The sequence below is a fragment of the Astatotilapia calliptera genome, chromosome 16 (assembly GCF_964374335.1).
Source record: "Astatotilapia calliptera chromosome 16, fAstCal68.1, whole genome shotgun sequence".
NCBI lineage: Eukaryota > Metazoa > Chordata > Actinopteri > Cichliformes > Cichlidae > Astatotilapia > Astatotilapia calliptera.
In genome coordinates, this window is record NC_137437.1 from 3,984,064 (window position 1) to 4,004,576 (window position 20,513).

Consider the following 20,513-nt stretch of genomic DNA (forward strand, 5'->3'; position numbering starts at 1 on the left):
TGGTCCTCTTCTTTGTTTTTCATTCGGGCGTAGTTTAGAGCAAGGATCTCACCACGCTACACTACAGCTGCACGTTGATAGATGGTGTTAACAGACGCAATTTAGTCATAGGGACAATACATTAAAGGGATGCAAGAAAACGTCTGTAATTGCTGGTTAAATGTTTTATTTAAAATATTGGAATCTGCTGTCAGTAACCAATACATATTAAAAGAATCAAAGTGAACACAACTTTTACAACATGTCATGTATATTGCAAATTAATGAATTAAAAAGAAACAAACAAAGAAACCAAACTAATAAGACTATTTTATTGAAAACTGTATAAATATACTAAAGGGAGAGGGGAGGGGTTAATACATTGATTTTCTTGACGATGACTTAGAAGGGAGGAATGCAATGCTGCCATCTAGGGGAACAAATATCCACTGCAGCGTTTCCTGAAAACGCATATGGGAAAAACACAGTTCACATTTCTTTTCATTTTTTCTTAGTTTTTCGTTCATTTCTTCTACCTTTCAGCTTTCTTTCCCTTATCCTTTTCCTCCTTTTCCCTTCCTCAGATTCTCTCTTTCCACTTTTCGCTTCTTTCCCATTTTCAGGTTCAATCTCAGCTCCATCTCCTTTCCCAGGTCTGTCATCTCCTTGGATCTTCTCTCCATCATCTTCACTTTTATCTCCTTGATTATCTGGGTTTTTTGGCCTACATTTATCTCCCTCTACCACCTTTTCAGCATCTTCCTTTGTACTTTTAGTGCTCTCACCATCTCCCTCTTTGGTGACATCATTACTATCATCTCCATGTCCCTGTTTTTCCCCCTTCATATATGAGCCTTCTTCTTCCTCCTCCTCCTCTCCCTCTGCCTCCTCTCGCTCCCATTCAGCCTCCCTACCCACACCTTGCCCTCTTCCCAATGTTCTGTCTCTCTCTCCATCATCTTCTGACAGCTGAGTCTCCAGTTCTGAAACTTCCAGCTCCAGCTGCGCCACCCTGGCCTGCATTTTGCGGTTGCTCGATTCCAATTCCATCATTAGTCGAGCTAATTTAGTTTGCAGAACCTCCAAGTTGCTCTCTAGTCTTTGTATCTTGGTTTCCACTTTCTCTCCCTCCCCTTCCTCTTTCTCCCCACTCTCCTCCAACATGCCCATTTTAGTGAGGATCTGTCGGCCTTTCTCCTCCAGGTGACGTTTGGCTGCAGGGAACTCCGATAATACATCTGTCAGGTCTTCTTTGGACAAGCTGAAGAGATCAGAGTACCCATTGCTTCGGATGTTGGCAGTCCTGCGGTTGCCTGACTTGTTACCTGTAATAAAAGAGAATAGTATTTCTGTAAAAACCTGACAAACCTAAAAATTTTAAGGATGTTACCAACATTTGTTGGTTTATTCAAGACTTTTAAAACCAGCCAATCATTCTTGTTTTGGTCTTAAATTAATTGAATATACACTATACACTATATACACTATATTGCAATCCATGCAAATCATTGAATTCAGATGTATAATATCAAACACTTAGGCATGCAGAATGCGTCTACAAACATTTGTGAAAGAATTTGTTGCTCTCAGCAGCTCAGTGAATTCCAGCATGGGCCCGTGATAGGATACCACCAGTGCAACAAGTCCAGTTCTGAAATTTCCTCAATGCAATGTAGATGTAGATGCAATGTGGAATGGGGTTCTATGGCCGAGCTGCTGCATCCAAACCATACATCACCAAGCACAGTATAAAGTCTTGGATGCAGTGGGGTAAAACATGCACCACTAGATCCCAGAGCAGTGAAGATGTGTTCTATAAAGTGGCGTATTATGCTTTTCCATCTGTTTTCGGGAATGTTGCCAGGGGAACAGTACTTGTCTGAGTGCACTGTTCCAAGTGTAAAGTTTAGTGGAGTGGGGATTGTGGTGTTGAGTTGTTTTTCAGGAGTTGGACTCAGCCCCTTAGCTCGCGTGAAAGAAACTCTTAATGCTTCAGCATACAAAAATATTTTGCAGCAATTTCATGCTCCCAACTCTGTGGGAATATTTTGGGGATGGGTCCTTCCTGTTCCTACGTGACTGGACACCAGCCCTCAAAGCAAATTCCAATTGATTGCAGTTAAAAAACAGCCACCTGATATACAGGTGGCTGTTTTTTAACTGCCATCAGTGTGTAGTAGTATGTCAAGGAAACAAATAAAGAAAAATAGTAAAAGAAAGTAGTAATAATCATCCATAATATTTTGAATGTGAAAAAAAGAAAAATCCAACTGACAGCTTCAACTACACCAATAGAGTAGGAATTATAGAGACTCCCAAAAATACCTTTGGACTTACCAAAAAAGTTTAAACTGTAAATAAAAAACTGAATATAATAATTTGTAAATCTTATAAACCAATATTCTATTAACAATAGCGTTTCAAAATAATGTTAGCATAAAATTGTGGACCCTTTGAAAATCTTATCATCTATATCTGGTCTCCTCAGTTCCTAGATGTTTATAGACTGTTGTTAACAGAAGAGGGATGTTACAGAGAGTCAAACACGGCCCTGTCCCAACTTTATAGATGTATTGCTGCTATCACATTCAAAATGAGCTAAAGTCTTTCTTAAAATGTTGCATTTTCTCAGGTTAAACAGGATACATTCTCTATATTCTATTCAATATGCAATATGGGGTTGTGAGATTTACATTAAATTTTACACCATGTCCCAACTTTTTTGGACCTGTGGTTGTATGTATGTTATGGTGTTGTGGACATTTCTAGAGATTTTTTGCAAATCTGTAAAAACTGTAATTCAGCACAACCACTTGAAAGTAAACTTGTTTGCTTTCTTCATACACCAACATTCCCGATTCCAATTATGCACTTTTAGATGCCTTCAGAAGCAATTTTCTTTCATCTGAGTCATCTTCTTGTGAAAACTGTGAACAGAATTATAGGCTCCACCTTGAATTTCAGCTGTACTACAATTAAAAAACTCTTAGTATAATTTGTATTTTAGTCGTAATTCTTCACTTTAAATGTGCAGAAATCACGTTCCCTCCTTTTATAGAGAATACTTGTCTATTTCAAGCATCTCTAATAGTCTGGAAGAATACTTTTACCATTGTTGAGACTCTCGGTTTTATTTTTTAGACAACTGAAGAAAAAGAGCTGGCCTGCTTCTTGTCCATGTGTCTCTTCACCAGCTAAACAAATTCACTTGTAAGAGCATGCCCAAATCACTTAACATACCTTTGATGTTAAGGATACTAATTTCCCCAAAGAAATTCCCATCACTCAGCACAGCAAATTCTGTAACCCCATCATCTGCCACAACTGCCAATTTTCCTTCTTTGATGATGTACATTTCATGGCCCACATCTCCTTTCCTGCAGACGTACTCTCCTGGACTGAACACCTACAAGATAAAAAGATAAAGAGCAGGTGAGACTTCATCAGCCTCAAAGGATTGTTATATTCCAAAAGCACTGTCAAGGTAAACCAACAACAGTGTTAAATTTGGATCTGCAAGATAACAGTAAGCTACTGAACCACATTCCACAGAGAGCAGGTGCCATTCACTTTAGTTGTGTGCTCTATAAACAAATTAGTGACTATAAGTTACAAACACAGCTTTGCCAGCTTTCTGACCTGAGGAGTTAGTTTGAGAACCAGCTCCTCCAGCAGACTTCTGTCGCAGTTCTGGAAGATGGTGACTTTGGAGAGTGTGCGAAGATGAACGCTGACCGTGATCTCTGTCCTCATATGCAGAGGCAGCTGCTGCAGGATTTCATTTTCTCGCATGATCTTCTTGTTGATGTAAAGATGCTGGTACCAGTTGTTGATACGCTCTCGAAGCTCCTTGCTGATGTGATGACTACGCAGGTATGCCTTTACCTGAAAGAAGGAAAGAAAAACTTGATTTTCTATAAATGTTAGCTAAAGAAAGCTATCACACAATCTTCATTATTAAAAGTCTTTTCAATAAGCTTGGCTCTTCCATCAGCTTACCAGCTCATGGTTAGGGAAGAAGACATTATCGCGATCTCTTAGGCTTGTGATGACATTGCCGATATTGCCAACAATTGACGCAAACACCAACACAGCAATGAGCAAGTCTGCGATCATAAACAAGAACTCCTCTTCCCTTTCTGGCTGGGGGACGTCTCCCACTGTGGTTAAAATCTGAGCGGAAAACCAGAAACAGTAAAAGTACTGACGTCGCATGGAGCCAAACTCTGTGTTGGTGATATTAGGGTAAACCCAAGGATCACTTCCAAAGCCGAGGCTGCTGGACAGCGCAAAGTACAGACAGGTATTCCAGTGGATAAGCACAAAGATGTAGATCATGAGCTTGGCAATGCGGAAGGTGTTGGGGTAGGAGGTTCTTGTCTCCATGCGGTCCAAGGCCTCGTTGAGTCGTGGGATACGCAAAAGGCGGTTGATTCTGACCAGAGGAGTTTGGATGCCGAATGCAAAATACAGGAAGTCGAAAGGAAGAATGGAAGCCAGGTCCCAGAGGAAATGTTTAGAGCGCAGGTAGCGCTTCCTCAACTGAATCAGGTCTTTGACCAGGATGCCCTGATCCAAGTAACCTGAAGAGGCAAAAACAGTGTTTAATGAAGCCCAGAATACTCATCATACAGTGATGTAATTTATCAATACACAGGTTGGCTCTAACTGTTAGAAAGCATCCAAATGACTTTTCCTCATTATAGCTATAGCCATAGCTACAGCGGCCACATGAATAGAAGCAGCTAGGGAAAAAAGACTGTCATATTTAATATGATAAAGGGTTATGTAAAACTTGCACGTGACAAAAGTAAGTTGGAATTTGAACTCCCACTGTAAACCGACAGAATTACCAGTGTGAAGAGTGATGATCATATCAATCATATACATGAGGTCTGACACATAGTCCAGAGTAAGCCACACAGGGAGGTAGCTCAGTGCTATCATAGTGAAACAAGTCCTGAAAAACACAAGCATTGCTTCAGAAAATGTCCTATCACGCACTGTTGTTATATGCTTAGGAATGATTACCATTTGCAAACATACCACACTGCACTACTTTACCTCAAAATGATGATTACCCAGTTGTAAACGATGGGTAGTGTCATGACCTGAATCCAGACATAATAAAACTGCTCAGCTGGATCAACAATGAACTCGTTCCAGCTGAGAAATGTTGAAGAAGGGAAAGAAGAGAAGAACAGAGTCACATAAATATTATGATTCGAGACTTGTCATAGTCAAATTATTAACCAAAGCATTGCTTGTGACAGGAAAATGTATTAGGATTTTTCACTGTGAAATATTTGCCAAAACAGGAGCCCAAACAAAACAATGAAAGACTCTTGTCATGAATAAATGATATTATATCTGATCTAATTTGTGTTAATTATCTCAAACAGGTCAAATGTTTTAAGTCTTAATAATTAGAAACATGTTGTCATTCTACAAGCTGCCTAATTGAATAACAGCCTTGTTGTTGTTGTATCACAGCTGCACTTTTCTTTTTCCAAAAAGATTCAGCTTAATCAATAATACTTACTTAAATTTCAAAATTCTGCCCAGGAAAGTGTTATGTTTTCCCTTATCCTTGACACCATCGTGTCCTTCCCCACTGGCTTTCTGCCCCTGTTGCCGCCTAAACAGCCTCTGCCATCGGTTCCCTCTGATACTAACATCACCTGTTATATCCATTTTCCAAACATCGGTCTTAAATGAACGTATTTTTTAGGCAAGTACTGCTCATGATGAAGAGGAACACACAGGCACCACTGTAGAGTCCACCTAACAACAACCCAGGTCTACCTGATCACTGCCTGGTGATGCTGGTCTCTATGGAGGGAAACCATAACAGATGTCATGTGTCTTCTGGGAATTCTTAACTCTCTCGGAAAACAAGGGCAGGCTATCTCTTTAAAATTCAGACACAGCAAACACTGACAGGATTATAGAGCCCAAACTACAGAGAAGATGTCACTGTGTGTCTATAAATTAATAGGGTATGGATTTTTTTTTAATATACCTTAAATTTGACTTGATTATTGAGATTGTTTAATTTTTGTCATCTTCTTGTAATATTGTAAAGTCTTTAGCCTACAATATAGTTGGTGTAAAATAAATTTTGAAATACTCAACTTAAAATGTTGACATAATAATACAAAATTAACACTTATAAATGGCTTTTCTTTTTCCCCAGTGGTAAAAACTTCCATACATTTCTGGATTCGCTATGTGGATTTGCTTTCCATATTTCCATGTTTAAGCTACGCTGTTTTATTTGACTGCTGCGGGTCTTTACGTTTAGATAAGCTCTCCTTATTTGCCTGTGCTTAGTTTATTTGCATGGCTTTTCTGAAGGTGCAGTAACTGGAGCTTTCAGGTCCACTGATAAAAAACAATTATCCGACTAAGAGGTGAGGACTGCAAACTAACTCCAAAGTCAGACATGGTGCCAAGCAATTTTTCACAAGTTTCAGCTTTGTGCATTGTGTTTAGCACGCAGTGTATATAATCTGGGCACTTTAAAGCCCTCATACAGCTGTGCGAAGCAGCGTCGCTGTGAGTCAGAGAAGACGTGTGGGCGGAGTTAAAGTAAGATGGCTGCGGGAAAGCGAAGAGTGTTTGAGAAACCATCAAATGGGATGTTTATCTGTTGCTAACAGGATGCACAGCAGCCTCAGTGAAGGAGTGGTTAATTTCTTAGCGTCCCTGACTCACTGTGGTCTGTCTTGCCGGTTGTCTTTTGGTCGCCTCCTATCTTGTAATCGCTTACTGCTCTGACATTGTGGAATTCATCAGCAGCTAGTCGCTAGCAGCATACCAGCGCTAACTTACTAGCAACCAGCTAGCAGGTAGCTGCCCAAGGAAAACACCACCTCGCAACAACTGTTGAGACTCACACAAGGTAGGCAGATTCTCGATGACCTCATAGTGAAGTTCAACAGCATGACAACTAGATAAATTAACTATATGCGTTGCTGGCATTTCTAAGGTAGCTGATTATATTTGCAGTGTCAATTAGCTTGGTCCTCCGTCTTGCATTTGAAATACATTGTTGTTTTCTGTCGAACCACAACGTAAGGAGCCTCGCTTGGCTGAAGTGAGATGTAGTGCAGAAAAGCTCAAGTGCTGCTAAGTCATGACAAACCAACCGGTTTAGGGGAAAGGGCGTAGTATTTGCTGTGTGCACTGTATGTGCTCTAGCAGTCTGTCAGATTGAACGGGACACATGACCCCCAAATACTGCAGTGATTGATGATTTATGTTGTGATCTTACCTGTGAACTTTGAATTAGATCTGTGGACTGGGTTGGACTTTGGAATTATAACTACACAACTCTAATAATCTGTCACTTCTGTGCCCAGAATAACTAGTAGATCCCCCCCATCTCGAATAAGCCACATATATGCATATCACATCAACAGATTAAATCATGGTTGAATAGAAAAGCCTTGTTCATTAATCGCTTAAATTTGTCTGTTTGAGAACGTACACTCTTGCTTATCTTTATTCACTGGGTTTAGATAATAATTTCACCATCTTAACAGAAAGTTAACGTGTAACTATTTTCAGACACATCTTTCAGCCTTACAAGAGTAAGAATAAAATTGCGGTTTTCAGATGAAGAGAAGAGCATCTGTAACGACTTCAGTTTTTAGCATTTTGGGTCATTTTCAAGAAAAATGTACCAGATTCTGCTCAATTCAGCTTCCTAGATGTGAACATTTACCGGTGCTATGGCTTCAGTGTTGGATGATTATTTAAATTTGATCTAGAGAGGAGTCAATATAAGTGTGCCACATTGGGGCAGGAAATATGTGATTAAAAAACCAGATGAATCGGTATTAGAAAATAAGCACACGTTCCTCCAGGTGTCTTATTAGTTCACGTCTGCACTGTTAGAATAGCTTTGGATTATGCAAAGGAAAATCACATTCATATATTATTTTCTTATACAGAAAAAATGATGGTGGTTGCAGACTGAAAGTATTCTTTTGTTTCTACAGCCTGATTCATGTATTGCTTTAATAATATTTGCCTGTCACAGTTAAAGATATAGGATATATGTTTTTCTGATATACATTGATGCAGAAAAAGCAGTAGGCAGTGGCAGAGGCACGAGTGTGCATCATAGCTGAGCCGCTGATGAGGAAGAGTCAAGCAGTGGTTTAATTGTAAGTTGTTAACTAGTTAGTACACTGCAGGGAAAGTTGATAAACAATCACTAATCATTTTCTTTTTTGTTCAATAAAACCCTGTTCCAGATGTCATGTCACTCAAGTTTATTACAACCTTATGCAAGTCAATCATCACAGCTGCTACAACATAACCTCAGTGTTTGTTTTAAAGATTCAAGATGAGTGTTTCTGCCATTGCCACCTTGGTTGCAAAAAGACAAAAAAACCCAAAAAACCCAGATGATGAGGAAAGGCTGGTCTGACTGTGAAATTGTGTGGCTAACAACTTGTCAGTCACAAGTCATTAGCTAGTGAGTGTGCAGTTTTGTGGCATGTACAGGCCTCCCTCTTTGAAATACGGTATGACCAAGTGTTACGCCCCTAGTCTAGGCGGGTAGGGACGCACATAAGGTTGGAGGAGAGAGAGACCAAATCCCCGCCCTGGTTCCCAAGCCAAACATCCAAACCAGTTGTAAGTAAAAAAAGTGATTTTATTTAAGGACAAGAAGCATAGCTCCGGGGTGAGCCCAGGCCAAAATAATAAACAAAACCAACTAAGTCCCACCAGAAAAGACTAACTAAACCCTAAGAAAGAAAAAAAGAACAAACAAATGACAGAGCTATCCCTCGCTCCCTGACCAAGAAAACAGGAGAAAACGATTCCAAAAGAAAAGGCAGCTCACCCCTTCCGCTTCAGCCCACGAGTGCCTAAGCTTACAATTCACACTCCCACAAATACACAAGATAAACGCAGGCTGGGAAAACCAGGGTCAGGACTGCGACGGCTGTCAGGCTACTCGCTCGTTCCACACTCTCTCTCTCTCTCTCTGGAGCTGTCAGAGCGGCTTTTTGAATGTGGTCACCTGTTCCATGGTCCAATCAGCTCACTACTCTTCATTAGGGGAGGTACCTGTAGAGAGTCTTAAGCACAGTAAAGAGACACAGAACAAACAGCCCACACAGTGTTCTTATGGCCACAGCCGTAACACCCCCCTTCCCAAAATCAAAGACATCTCCTTTGTAGATGTTTTGGACAGTCATGTTTAAGGGAAAACACGGGATAGGGCATCCGCTAACACATTCTCTGTGCCCTTTTTATGACGGATTTCCAAATTGAAGTCCTGCACCAGGAGGGACCACCTCATCAGCCTTTGGTTCGAGTTCCGCATCCGCATTAGGAATACCAAGGGATTGTGGTCGGTATAAACAATCACAGGCGAGGGACTGCCACCGACATACACCTCGAAATGCTGCAATGCAAACAGCAGAGAGAGGGCCTCTTTCTCAATCGTGCTGTACCCTCGCTGATGGACATTGAATTTCTTTGAGAAATAGCCGATTGGGTGATCCACACCATGATGGTCTTCCTGCAGCAATACGGCACCTGCCCCGTTTGCACTGGCGTCCACTTCCAACTTAAAAGGGCGTGCAAAATCAGGGGCGGCCAGCACTGGCGCACTGCACAGGAGAGTCTTAACAGCCCGGAACGCACTCTGACACGCAGAGGTCCACACAAAAGGTCTCAACACACTAGTGAGGCTAGTGAGAGGTGCGACCACGTCCGCGAAGTTTTGACAGAAACTCCGGTAGTAGCCCACCATGCCGAGGAAACGGCGAAGCTCACGCCTAGTCTGAGGGGCAGGAAAATCCAGTATGGCCTGGATTTTGGCCGAGATAGGGCGCACTTGCCCCTGACCCACCTGCTTTCCTAAGTACGTTACCATGGCTTTACCAAAATCACACTTGGCGAGGTTGAGGGTGAGGGATGCCCTTTCCAAGCGATGGAACACATCAGTGAGTGTCTCCATATGCTCTGACCAGGTGTCTGAATAGACGACAATGTCATCCAAATACACTTCACACTTGCAGACGCCGCCCAGCACGATATTCATGAGCCGTTGAAATGTGGCGGGAGCGTTGCGCAACCCGAAAGGCATGACAGTGTACTGGAGAAAATGGTCAGGAGTAACAAAAGCAGAGATTTCAGCCGCACGTGATGTTAGGGGAACTTGCCAATAGCCCTTTAACAAGTCCAGCTTGGTAACGAAGGTCGCAGAACCGACCCTATCAACACAATCCTCCATTCTGGGCAGAGGATAGGAGTCAGGCTTGGTCACACTGTTCACCTTCCGAAAATCTGTACAAAACCGTGGGGTCTTATCCGCTTTAGGCACTAGGAGACATGGGGAACTCCACGCACTAGAGCTAGGGACAGCAAGACAATTCTCCAACAGATAAGAGACTTCTGTCTGGAAAAGAGCACGCTTAGTGGGATTCACCCGGTAGGCATGCTGTTTGATTGGAGGATGGTCCCCCACATCGATATCATGCTCCAACACGGTGGTACAGGATGGAGTGTCCGAGAAAAGATTAGGATGATTTTCAATCAACCGACACACGTCATTTCGGACATCATTGTCTACCCCAGTTAAATGTGACCTTAAATCACGTAGGATTTCAGAATTCCTAAGTCGTGCGCAGCCCACAGCACAACCGAAAACCAAATCGTCACCTACTGGGTCATACCGAGTTTCGGAAACCGGCACCCCCACAGTCGCAACTGTTGACACACCACCAGCAAAGTAGGGCTTCATCATATTAATATGACACACACGGCACTTTTTCCTCCGCTCTGGGGTGTCGATGACATAATCTGTGTCACTCAATTTCGCCTGCACTGTATACGGACCACTGAACTTGGCCTGGAGGGAAGATCCAGGGACTGGTAAAAGTGTTAAAACTTTATCACCAACCTCAAATTTTCGCTGCACAGCCTTCACATCAAACTTCCTCTTCATCCTACCTTGTGTTGCACTGAGAGCATCCCGTGCAATTGCGCACGCTTTATGCAAACGCTCTCTGAAAGAGCTCACATAGTCTAACACATTTTCCTTAGGGGCAACAGTGTCGGACAGGAAGTTCTCCTTAAGCAATCGCAAGGGGCCACGCACTGTGTGACCGAACACCAGCTCAGCAGGGCTAAATCCTAACGACTCCTGCACACTTTCTCTCACTGCTAAAAGAAGCAGCGGCAACCCCTCATCCCACTCCTTTTGAGACTCAAGGCAAAATTTCCGCATCATCGATTTCAATGTCTGATGAAACCGCTCGAGCGCACCTTGCGACTCCGGATGATAGGCACTAGATTTCCGATGTTTAATGCCAAGTGACTGCAAAACCTGAGCAAAAATCCTAGACATGAAATTAGAGCCTTGGTCAGTTTGAACAGCTTTTGGTAAACCAAAGATAGAGAAAAAGTTCACCAATGCCTTAACAACTGGTTTAACCTTAAGGGTGCGCAACGGAATTGCCTCGGGAAAACGGGTAGCAACACACATCAGAGTCAAGAGGTACTGGTGACCCGATTTTGTTTTAGGGAGCGGACCAACGCAGTCGATGAGGATGTGTTCAAAAGGTTCCCCTAAAACTGGAATAGGGTGTAATGGAGCGGGTGGAATGACTTGGTTAGGCTTACCACTAATCTGACAGGTGTGACAAGAACGACAATACTGAGCGACGTCATTCTTCAATCCTGGCCAAAAGAAATGACGCAGAATGCGGTGATAGGTTTTCCTAATACCTAAATGTCCAGAAAAACTGTCATGGGCAAGACCAAGAACTTTGGGTCGGTACTGTTGAGGCACCAGAACCTGTTTAAACACATTCCAACCCAAATCACCAGCTGTAGGCGGATACCAAGTACGCATCAACACGTCATCCTCGACACTATAAACACGAGGGTACTGGTCGCTAGAGTTGGCCGCGGAAAAACAACTCACAAGAGTTGGGTCACTCTGCTGTGCCGAAACCAACTCCTTTTTGTTGATTTCCAAAGACAGTTGAGGTGTCACTGATGGGCTAATAGGCAGCATCGCCTCAGAGTCGCCCGTCAGTGGAACACGGGTTTCAGATTCAGACTCCGGACCACCACCAGCACAGAGAAAAGAATCAGATAAATCCACGTCACCGTACTTGCGCCTATGCGCACGAGTTACCGCGCAAGCAGGAAAAACAGAGGAGGAATGCTCCTCAGCGACAGGGTTAGGTAATGAAATATCAGGCACCGGTATCTCAACCACTCTCGGGGTAGAAAACACTTTTCCGTTAGCCAAATCATTCCCCAGAATCATCGCAACTCCGGGCACTGGCAACTGGTCGCGCACGCCAACCGGTACCGAACCCGAAACGAGCGGCGATTGAAGAAACACCTTGTGCAATGGCACACGTAGTACATCCATTTTTACACCCCAGACAAGAGCATCCGAACCACAAAAAGAGTCATCAGAAAAAGGTAGAATACCCTTCAAAATAAGAGTCTGCGCGGCCCCAGTGTCACGCAGAATCATGATCGGCACCCGATCCTCCTCTTTTTCATTCAACGAAACGAGGTCCCGGGTTCAAATCCCGGACGAGCCCCCATTTATGTTACGCCCCTAGTCTAGGCGGGTAGGGACGCACATAAGGTTGGAGGAGAGAGAGACCAAATCCCCGCCCTGGTTCCCAAGCCAAACATCCAAACCAGTTGTAAGTAAAAAAAGTGATTTTATTTAAGGACAAGAAGCATAGCTCCGGGGTGAGCCCAGGCCAAAATAATAAACAAAACCAACTAAGTCCCACCAGAAAAGACTAACTAAACCCTAAGAAAGAAAAAAAGAACAAACAAATGACAGAGCTATCCCTCGCTCCCTGACCAAGAAAACAGGAGAAAACGATTCCAAAAGAAAAGGCAGCTCACCCCTTCCGCTTCAGCCCACGAGTGCCTAAGCTTACAATTCACACTCCCACAAATACACAAGATAAACGCAGGCTGGGAAAACCAGGGTCAGGACTGCGACGGCTGTCAGGCTACTCGCTCGTTCCACACTCTCTCTCTCTCTCTCTGGAGCTGTCAGAGCGGCTTTTTGAATGTGGTCACCTGTTCCATGGTCCAATCAGCTCACTACTCTTCATTAGGGGAGGTACCTGTAGAGAGTCTTAAGCACAGTAAAGAGACACAGAACAAACAGCCCACACAGTGTTCTTATGGCCACAGCCGTAACACCAAGACTTTACCCTAAATGTGTACCTGACCCCATAAACTCATCAGCAAAGTGTTTACAGAGATTGAGACCGAAAGCCGTTTCGTGTAGTCTTTTACGGGACTGGAAGTCTTTTGTTCAACCACAGCTATCGCCATCTGGTGGCCTTCAGATAGAATTCATTTTTAAGGCCTCCCATATAGGCTTAATTTTGGCTACATGGAAGCTACATCCATCTTTTATATTGTTTATGACTCTTTGACATCCTTCCTCTTCTTCTTCAACATGTAAGGATAGAGAAAAACACTTGTAGGTGTATGCCACCCTTTTCAGTTCCAGATGAATTGCTGTCTTGGCACATACACCACCTACAGAACCACTGGTACTTAAGCCAACAAAAAGCACTGTTGTGTAGCCGCTGACACCCTTAAGTCCTCATGTCTTGTCTATGGTTGCTCACTACTTGAGTCACAGATGTTATCAGTAACTATCATCAGTCCTCGTGGATATGAGTGGACGTGGAGAATTTCTGGTTAAGGCAGGAGTGGCTCTAAGTTTTTCACATAAATACTTTTAGTTAGTATAAAATAGGTCTTGACCTTTAGACTTTGCATTATGAGACTGTAGCAGTCAAGACTGCTTTGGTGTTCTTCATGACTAAGCTTTGGCAAATACTTCTCTTTATGAAGGCAGCCTCCCTCCAGTGGAATGTCTAGTTGAACTTTGAAACATTTTATGATTCAGTGTGACCTGAAATAAAACTAAAGCTGAATGGCCATATACTGTATTTTCTACTTCCTGCACATCGGGGTCAGAAAGTTTTAAAATGCTGGTGCACAGTAGCTGCATCAGCAGTTACCTTAAACTTCATTTAGGGTAAGATAATCATCTTATTTTTATCCTCGTTATGAATTTATGCATTTGAAGCAGTTTTCAAGCAGTGTCATTAAGTTTGAATCAGATGTTAAGGAACAGTGAGTCATTAAAAAGTGTGGACTATAGTAACCCATCTTTTCCTTTGTTGTTTGTGTGTAAATACTCTCTATCAGGGGAGCGAAGGAAAAAAAAAAGAAGCATTTGAGCCTTATTGATTTAGGGAAGTTGAGCATGACGTTGGTAGACCTCTTGCGTGTGATCCAAGTCCAGTTCATGTGATGTTGTTCCACATCATGTGGCCACAATAACAAAGGTTTGAAATCTACTTTAACATTTATGTATCTCAGTTAAAGTGAACTTACTAACTTATCAAGCCTAAGGGATGTTATCCATAGGAAATACATACAACACTGTGCAAACGTCTTGAGCCAGGATTCATTTCTTTACATTTTGCTTCCAAGGAGTCAGAGTTTCTTAAGATCTTTTGAAGTCTTTCTTTGGACTTTGGCTGCTTTTTCACCTTTTTTCAGTCCAGACCATTCAAGGATTAAACAAAGCACTTAACTCAAAGGATAAACTAGTGTTACACACCAAAAACAATGGGGGGGGGATAAAATTGTGTCTTTAGTAGAGATGGACAGATCCGATATTACGTATCTGCATCGGTCCGATACTGACTTAAATTACTGGATCGGATATTGGAGAGAAATAAAAAATGTAATTCGATCCGAAGTATCACACAATCATCTCACAAAACGCGCTACTTGGCGTAACCCAGCTCGGCGCATCGGAGCAGTATGTGTCACATGATAGAGCGGCTGTTGTCTGCGAGACCTGTCGGCGGTCTGTTGGAGCATTTGGAGCCTCGCTACATGCTTCCTAACCGCAGCATTTCATCTTGGCAAAAACTATCCCAGAGAAGTAAAGCAAGTGTGTAAGTTCATCCCTGAATGTTTGCAGAGTATTTCCACGTTAAGCTTAACAACTAATATATTGAGCCACAGCTGGACTGGCCATCGGAGTTCCATATTGAGGTGAAAAGGAAGCGATTTGTCCCGTACTCCAGCTAGAATTAAAAAATAGACACAAAGCTGGAGTTATTCTGTCGTTGCTGCGCAGTTGCATCTACTTCTCTCATTCACTCCCCCTTCCTCTCCTGTTATTACTTCAAACATGAAACTGATCAATGATCAGCTGATCGGCTTTTCTGCCACAAGTCCCGCCTTTCTTGTTTGTTTATCGCCCACTTTGCGCTAGAAAGAGGAGACCAGCGGATAAACAACAGCAGCACGTTTAAGCGTGATAAGCTGTTGTTAAAATTTATTTAATATTAATTTCTAGTATCAGCTGAGGTTTGCTGGAGCCATGGCTGTAAATGCTGTTGGTCATGATATGGTTTGGATATGTGGTGAGAGGGAAACATCAAGATGAAACCAGGAGATGCCCTTACTGAATCATCAGAGCTGAACAGGTGATGGAGAAACAGGTTTACCTTTTAGGTGACATGAATGAGTTGAAGGGAAGTTCTGAACTGTTTCTGAGAGACAAATAACACCAGGATCCTTTTCTAAGTAGCTGACAGCTGGTAACTGTGCAGGGGCGGGTCTAGCAAAGTTTTGTCGGTGGCCAGGTAGGGCATTAACAGGGAGAGGGGGGCACAAAGAAATACTTTTCTTTGTTATGTCATTTAAAAACTTTGAATAAATAATTATCTGAATCTTGCAACAAAAGTGGTCATCCGATTAAATGTATAGAAATCCATTATTGTATATAGTAACTAATAAGTCTAATATACACCCTAATAAGCTATAGTACTTTTTCCTTTGGGAAGGTACTATCTGTGCAGTCTGCAATTCTGTTGAAGAAAGATGTTGAATCTATTTAATTATTGTAGAAAAATAATTGATTTCTGTGCATTTGTTTTACACTTGCATTAAATTAAAGTTGATTACATCGATTAAGGGCGATGACACCACGGTGATTGGCCTCATACCTCATAGCTGAGCCGCTATGAGGTATGTGGTTCCACCACAAGGGAACCACCCCCCGCCCTAATATTTTTGCTGGGAGTTGGCAACCCTATTCGTTAGGTTGCTTAATATTTCTACTAAGTACTCTTTAAAATACCAGAATAGGGAGGATGGTGTAGGTTTAAATTTATTAGACCGATCAGTGTTGCTGAACTTTAAAATGTTTTGGGTGGAGTGTATTTTTTGCATACAGGTATAACAGAATAGCTTCGGTCGCTTGTTTTTTTTTTTTTAAAACTTAGGTATGAACTTATACAAAATGCAGCAAGATATTTATAAAAAAAAAACAGTTTTATTGATTACAAAATACGCTTTACCGGATTCATATCGGTATCGGCAGATATCCAAATTTCTGATATCGGTATCGGACATTAAAAAGTGGTATCGTGCCATCTCTAGTCTTTAGGCACTTGATTACTAGCAGCTTGTCACATAAACACATAATCTGTTCCCATTTCTTTATTTCTTTGAATCTATGAAAAGTGCCAATGATAACACAGTTCAACAGGTATAGCATGTTTTGAACCAACAAGGAGATTTCAGAAGAGCTATTGGTTGAAAACTTAGCGTATGTCGGCTTGGTAAATGTGTCAAATGCACTGGACATCTGGAGGAACAGCTTAACTATCTGCAGAAAATGAACAGTAATTCATTAAAAATGGTGGTGGAGGGGGTGGGGGCATCCAAAGACCTAAAACAGGACCTGAGCGATGCATCTGGCACTTCAGTTGATACGTCTACTGTTTCCTGAAGCCTCATCAGAAATGGTCTCAGTGGAAGGGTGGCTGTCAAGAAGTTATTCCTAAGGAAGGGAAAGGGGGAGAGAACACTAAGGTATATCAATTACACAAGAACTGGACTGAAAATGCATGGCAACAGCGATGAATCCAAATTTGGAGGTTTTGGTCAAATTGTTGTTAGGGGTGCTCAATGTAGTCTCAATATTATATAACAATTTTTCAAGGAAATTTGCAACAGCGATATTTTTGCTCACATATATAATAAAAACAAAACAAAAACCAGAAAATTTTTAATGGTGATTGCAGTTGCTAGGATGCTGACATTTGGGAGTCCTTATATTGATACTATCATAAGCATAAATATTAGCATGAATCCGTAGTAATGGTCTACAGACATCTGTAAAACACTGTGGAGGCTCTGGCATGGTTTGGGACTGTGTGTGATTGGCAATGACTTGTTTTTCAGCATGACAGTGATCCCGAACACAATGCTAATGCAGTAAAAGCATACCTGGATAGAAAAACGCACAATGGAAAACTATCAGTCATGGACTGACCCCTCCAGAGTCCCTCAACATCTCTCAAGCAATGTGGGATCATCTTGACAGAGATCTAATTAAAAGGCACTCAAAGAAAAGCTTGAATGCACTTCTAGAAGCCTGGAAGACTATTGCTGAAGATAACTTGAAGAAATCATGCAAGAGTTGCCAGGAGGGTTCAGGCTATGTTGACGAATAAAGGTTGTAATGCCAAACACTATCTTTCAAGCTTCTTACAATTCTGTAAACTCTTTTTGCTTTATATATTGTATTATCCATGTATGTTTAGATCTTTCAATAAATCATTTTCTAAGCCACATGGAAAGAAATGAGGGGTGGGTCAAGTCATTTGCACAGCGCTGTATATGCAAGAGTCAATAGGGTTGATATTTACACTTTAAGTCTAAGAGCCAAAAGTTCTGCACTGTAGGTTTGCACAACAGTAAAAGAACAAACATCCCCCTCCCCCCTCCTTTCCAGCAGCAAAATCCATCATTAACCATCTGTTCAGTTATTTCTCACTAATCCTTACAATAACTCACTAAGTGCACTACTTCCTGGCAGATATTTTTGGAGCTATTAAATTCTGATGGTGCTGAAGGAAAATATCAAATATCCCACTTACTGGCGGAGTGCATTTTATACCATTCAACCTCTTGTTCTTAACCAGTTGAGGAATACAGCACAACCCGATTACTTGCATGCACGCAAAAGCACAGAAAGGGTTTCTGTCTTTGGATGACTTAAGACAGCAGAATGACATTTAGATTAAGGATATTGATAAGGGATTTAACAAATTAAGCAGAATTGCTACCACAGAGAAAAGAAAATGGCGTGACGAATCATGCTTCTCCATCTGGCAATCTAGTGGATGAGTGAGTTTGGTGGTTGCCAGGAAAACGGTACCGTATTTTTCAGACCATAAGGTGCACCACATTATAAGGTGCACCGTCGATGAATGGGTCTGTTTTCATACATAAGGTGCACCGGATTATAAGGTGCATTAAGCGAAACAAAACAGATAAGTCAAACTTTACTCAACTCATTCGTCTTCCTTCCTCCACTTCCGTACTATTGATTCATTAGTGTTGAATTCTCTTTCAGCTGCTCTATTCCCATGTTGTTGCAGTATATGAATGACTAACCTTGTGAATTATCTCAGTTGTTCTCCTGACTGAGGTTTGGTCCGTTTACAGCATCCTGCCATGTGATTGCATTTGTCCCTAACCATCGGGAACCCTCACGTTAACTTTTATCAAGCGGAAAAAAGTTAGCGTTCATCCTCCAGCTTCACTGTGCTAATGTCATGCTAACATCAGAGCTCGCAAAATCGCTAGCCTAACGATTTTTCCAGTCGGGCTACCAAAATCTATCTCTGCCCTGCCCGTCGGGCTATCGTAGGGAGGAAAAATATATGTCAATGCTTTTGCATTCTTTCAGAAATGTAGCTGGGGAATTGTCATTGACATCGGTGAGCCACTGTCAATATGTGACATATTGAAATTGCATTTGAATTTGTGCTTGCTTTTTGCTTTCACTTTGCAATCGCGCGAACTGTGTATAGAGAGCGACAGCACTGATTGGTGAGTGACGATAATTTCCGCACATCATCTTATCAATCGTTAGCTTACTATGCAAACATGACAAGTGAAATCTCCCGCAGCTTAAACATGTGAGAGGTTGATCGCGCAGAGAATCGCTGAGCGTTATGTGAGTGCGTGTGTAAAAGCAGCAGGATTTATATTTCAGTTCTGCTGAGCCAAATAAAACAGGTCAGGGTGAAGAAGTGACAGCCAAAGAAAAGCTTACCACAAAACGGAAAAGCTATGACAAATCAGACTATAAGGCAAAAAGAAAGTGCAGCTTTATGGTTTCATGGACAAAATAATTTCTGTGGCTGCAATATGATGAGCTAAATAACCAGGGCTGCACATAAGTGGTCCGCAGGTGCGCATTCGCTGTCAAAATAAAAAACGCACACAAGATAAGAAGTTGTAACGCGTGTTTGCGTACATAAGATTTCTGGAGGAGGACAGACATTTGTTTAGAACTCTTAAAGATGTCGAAGAAGCTCCTTTAAGCAATTACTGTGATGTTCCTCCACCTCCAAAGAAATGTCAGAAGGAGTCCAAACCACAAAAGAAGCGCGTATTCTCGGAAAAGTATTTGCAGGAGGTGAGCTGGCTTCAAACAAATGATGCACGCACAGAGATGTGGTGCAGAATGTGCCGTGAAAATCCCACTCTAGCGGACAAAAACAGTGCTTTTTATATGTACGCAAACGCACGTTGCAACTTCTTATCTGGTGCGCATCTTTTATTTTGACAGCGAATGCGCACATGCGGACCACTTATGTGCACCCGTGTAAATAACATAATGTTCTGCCGGGTGTGTTGTTGGTTTTCCCTCGATTTCTGAGTCGACAAGTGCCTTTGTTACTGGGACCAGTCATTTTAAGAAAGGCCCCCATTAGAACCCATGAGAAATGCAAGAAATGCATTATTGCTCAGTCTGCAATATCTTTCCCAGAACAAACACCAATTGCAAATAACATACTAAAAATAAACCTGAAAAAAAATCTGTTTAGAACAGCGTACTATGTTGCAAAGAGTGAACTACCACTGGCACAATTTAGCAGTCTTTGCAAACTTCAAAAAGCAAATGGCCTCGATCTTGGTTCCACTTGCCTCTTACCCGTGACTTCAGTGGAAATTTCAAATTCAGGTACATTTGAATTTGTTTCAGAAATCTGTCAGAACATGCTATATCATGCTTAGCTTGCTAGTTTCCACCTAACTTCTAACTCCATTAAATTTAATAAATTCTGTTTTCATGGATGCCCGGATGTTAAACTTAATTTGAGCACATAAAATCGGTTCAAGGCTAGTAAGCACAACCAGAATTAATACATAAGGCGCATCGGATTATAAGGCGCACTGTGGATTTTTGAGAAAATTAAAGAATGTTAAATGCGCCTTATAGCCCGAATAATACGGTACTTGTCTGACTGCTTTGTGTCAAATGTATAGTTTGGCGGACGGGGGCATTATGGCGTGGGGATGTTTTTCACCCCCTTTACTTCCAGTAAAAGGAACTCCTGTTGTTTTGCATACCAAGACATTTTGGACAATTTCATGCTCCCAACTTTGGAACA

At 41.9% G+C, this 20,513-nt stretch overlaps 2 protein-coding genes across 2 annotated transcripts in view; one reads left to right on the plus strand and one right to left on the minus strand.

The window, feature by feature from the left end:
• Positions 1–149: 149 nt before the first annotated feature.
• cnga4 (cyclic nucleotide gated channel subunit alpha 4) lies at positions 150–5,159 on the minus strand. Its single transcript, XM_026145037.2, has 6 exons — positions 5,044–5,159; positions 4,833–4,939; positions 3,979–4,562; positions 3,619–3,864; positions 3,220–3,385; positions 150–1,304 (listed from the first exon to the last, which is right to left on the minus strand). The coding sequence occupies exons 1-6, from the start codon at positions 5,085–5,087 to the stop codon at positions 481–483; spliced, it is 1,971 nt and encodes a 656-aa protein (XP_026000822.2). The 5' UTR covers positions 5,088–5,159; the 3' UTR covers positions 150–480.
• Positions 5,160–6,517: 1,358 nt separating this feature from the next.
• fhip1b (FHF complex subunit HOOK interacting protein 1B) overlaps positions 6,518–20,513 on the plus strand; it is a 32,232-nt gene continuing 18,236 nt past the window's right edge. Inside the window, exon 1 of the mRNA XM_026144198.2 lies at positions 6,518–6,883. The gene's annotated coding sequence lies outside the window, so the exon portion shown is untranslated. The remainder of the gene's footprint in view (positions 6,884–20,513) is intronic.

Excerpts from the sequence above, each read along its gene's own strand:
- cnga4 (XM_026145037.2), bottom strand. The coding sequence starts at position 5,087 with ATGACACTACCCATCGTTTACAACTGGGTAATCATCATTTTGAG. Across the intron at positions 3,865-3,978 it reads TCTTCCCTAACCATGAGCTG|GTAAAGGCATACCTGCGTAG; the intron begins GTAAGCTGATGG and ends TCCTTCTTTCAG. Across the intron at positions 1,305-3,219 it reads TAGTATCCTTAACATCAAAG|GTAACAAGTCAGGCAACCGC; the intron begins GTATGTTAAGTG and ends CTTTTATTACAG.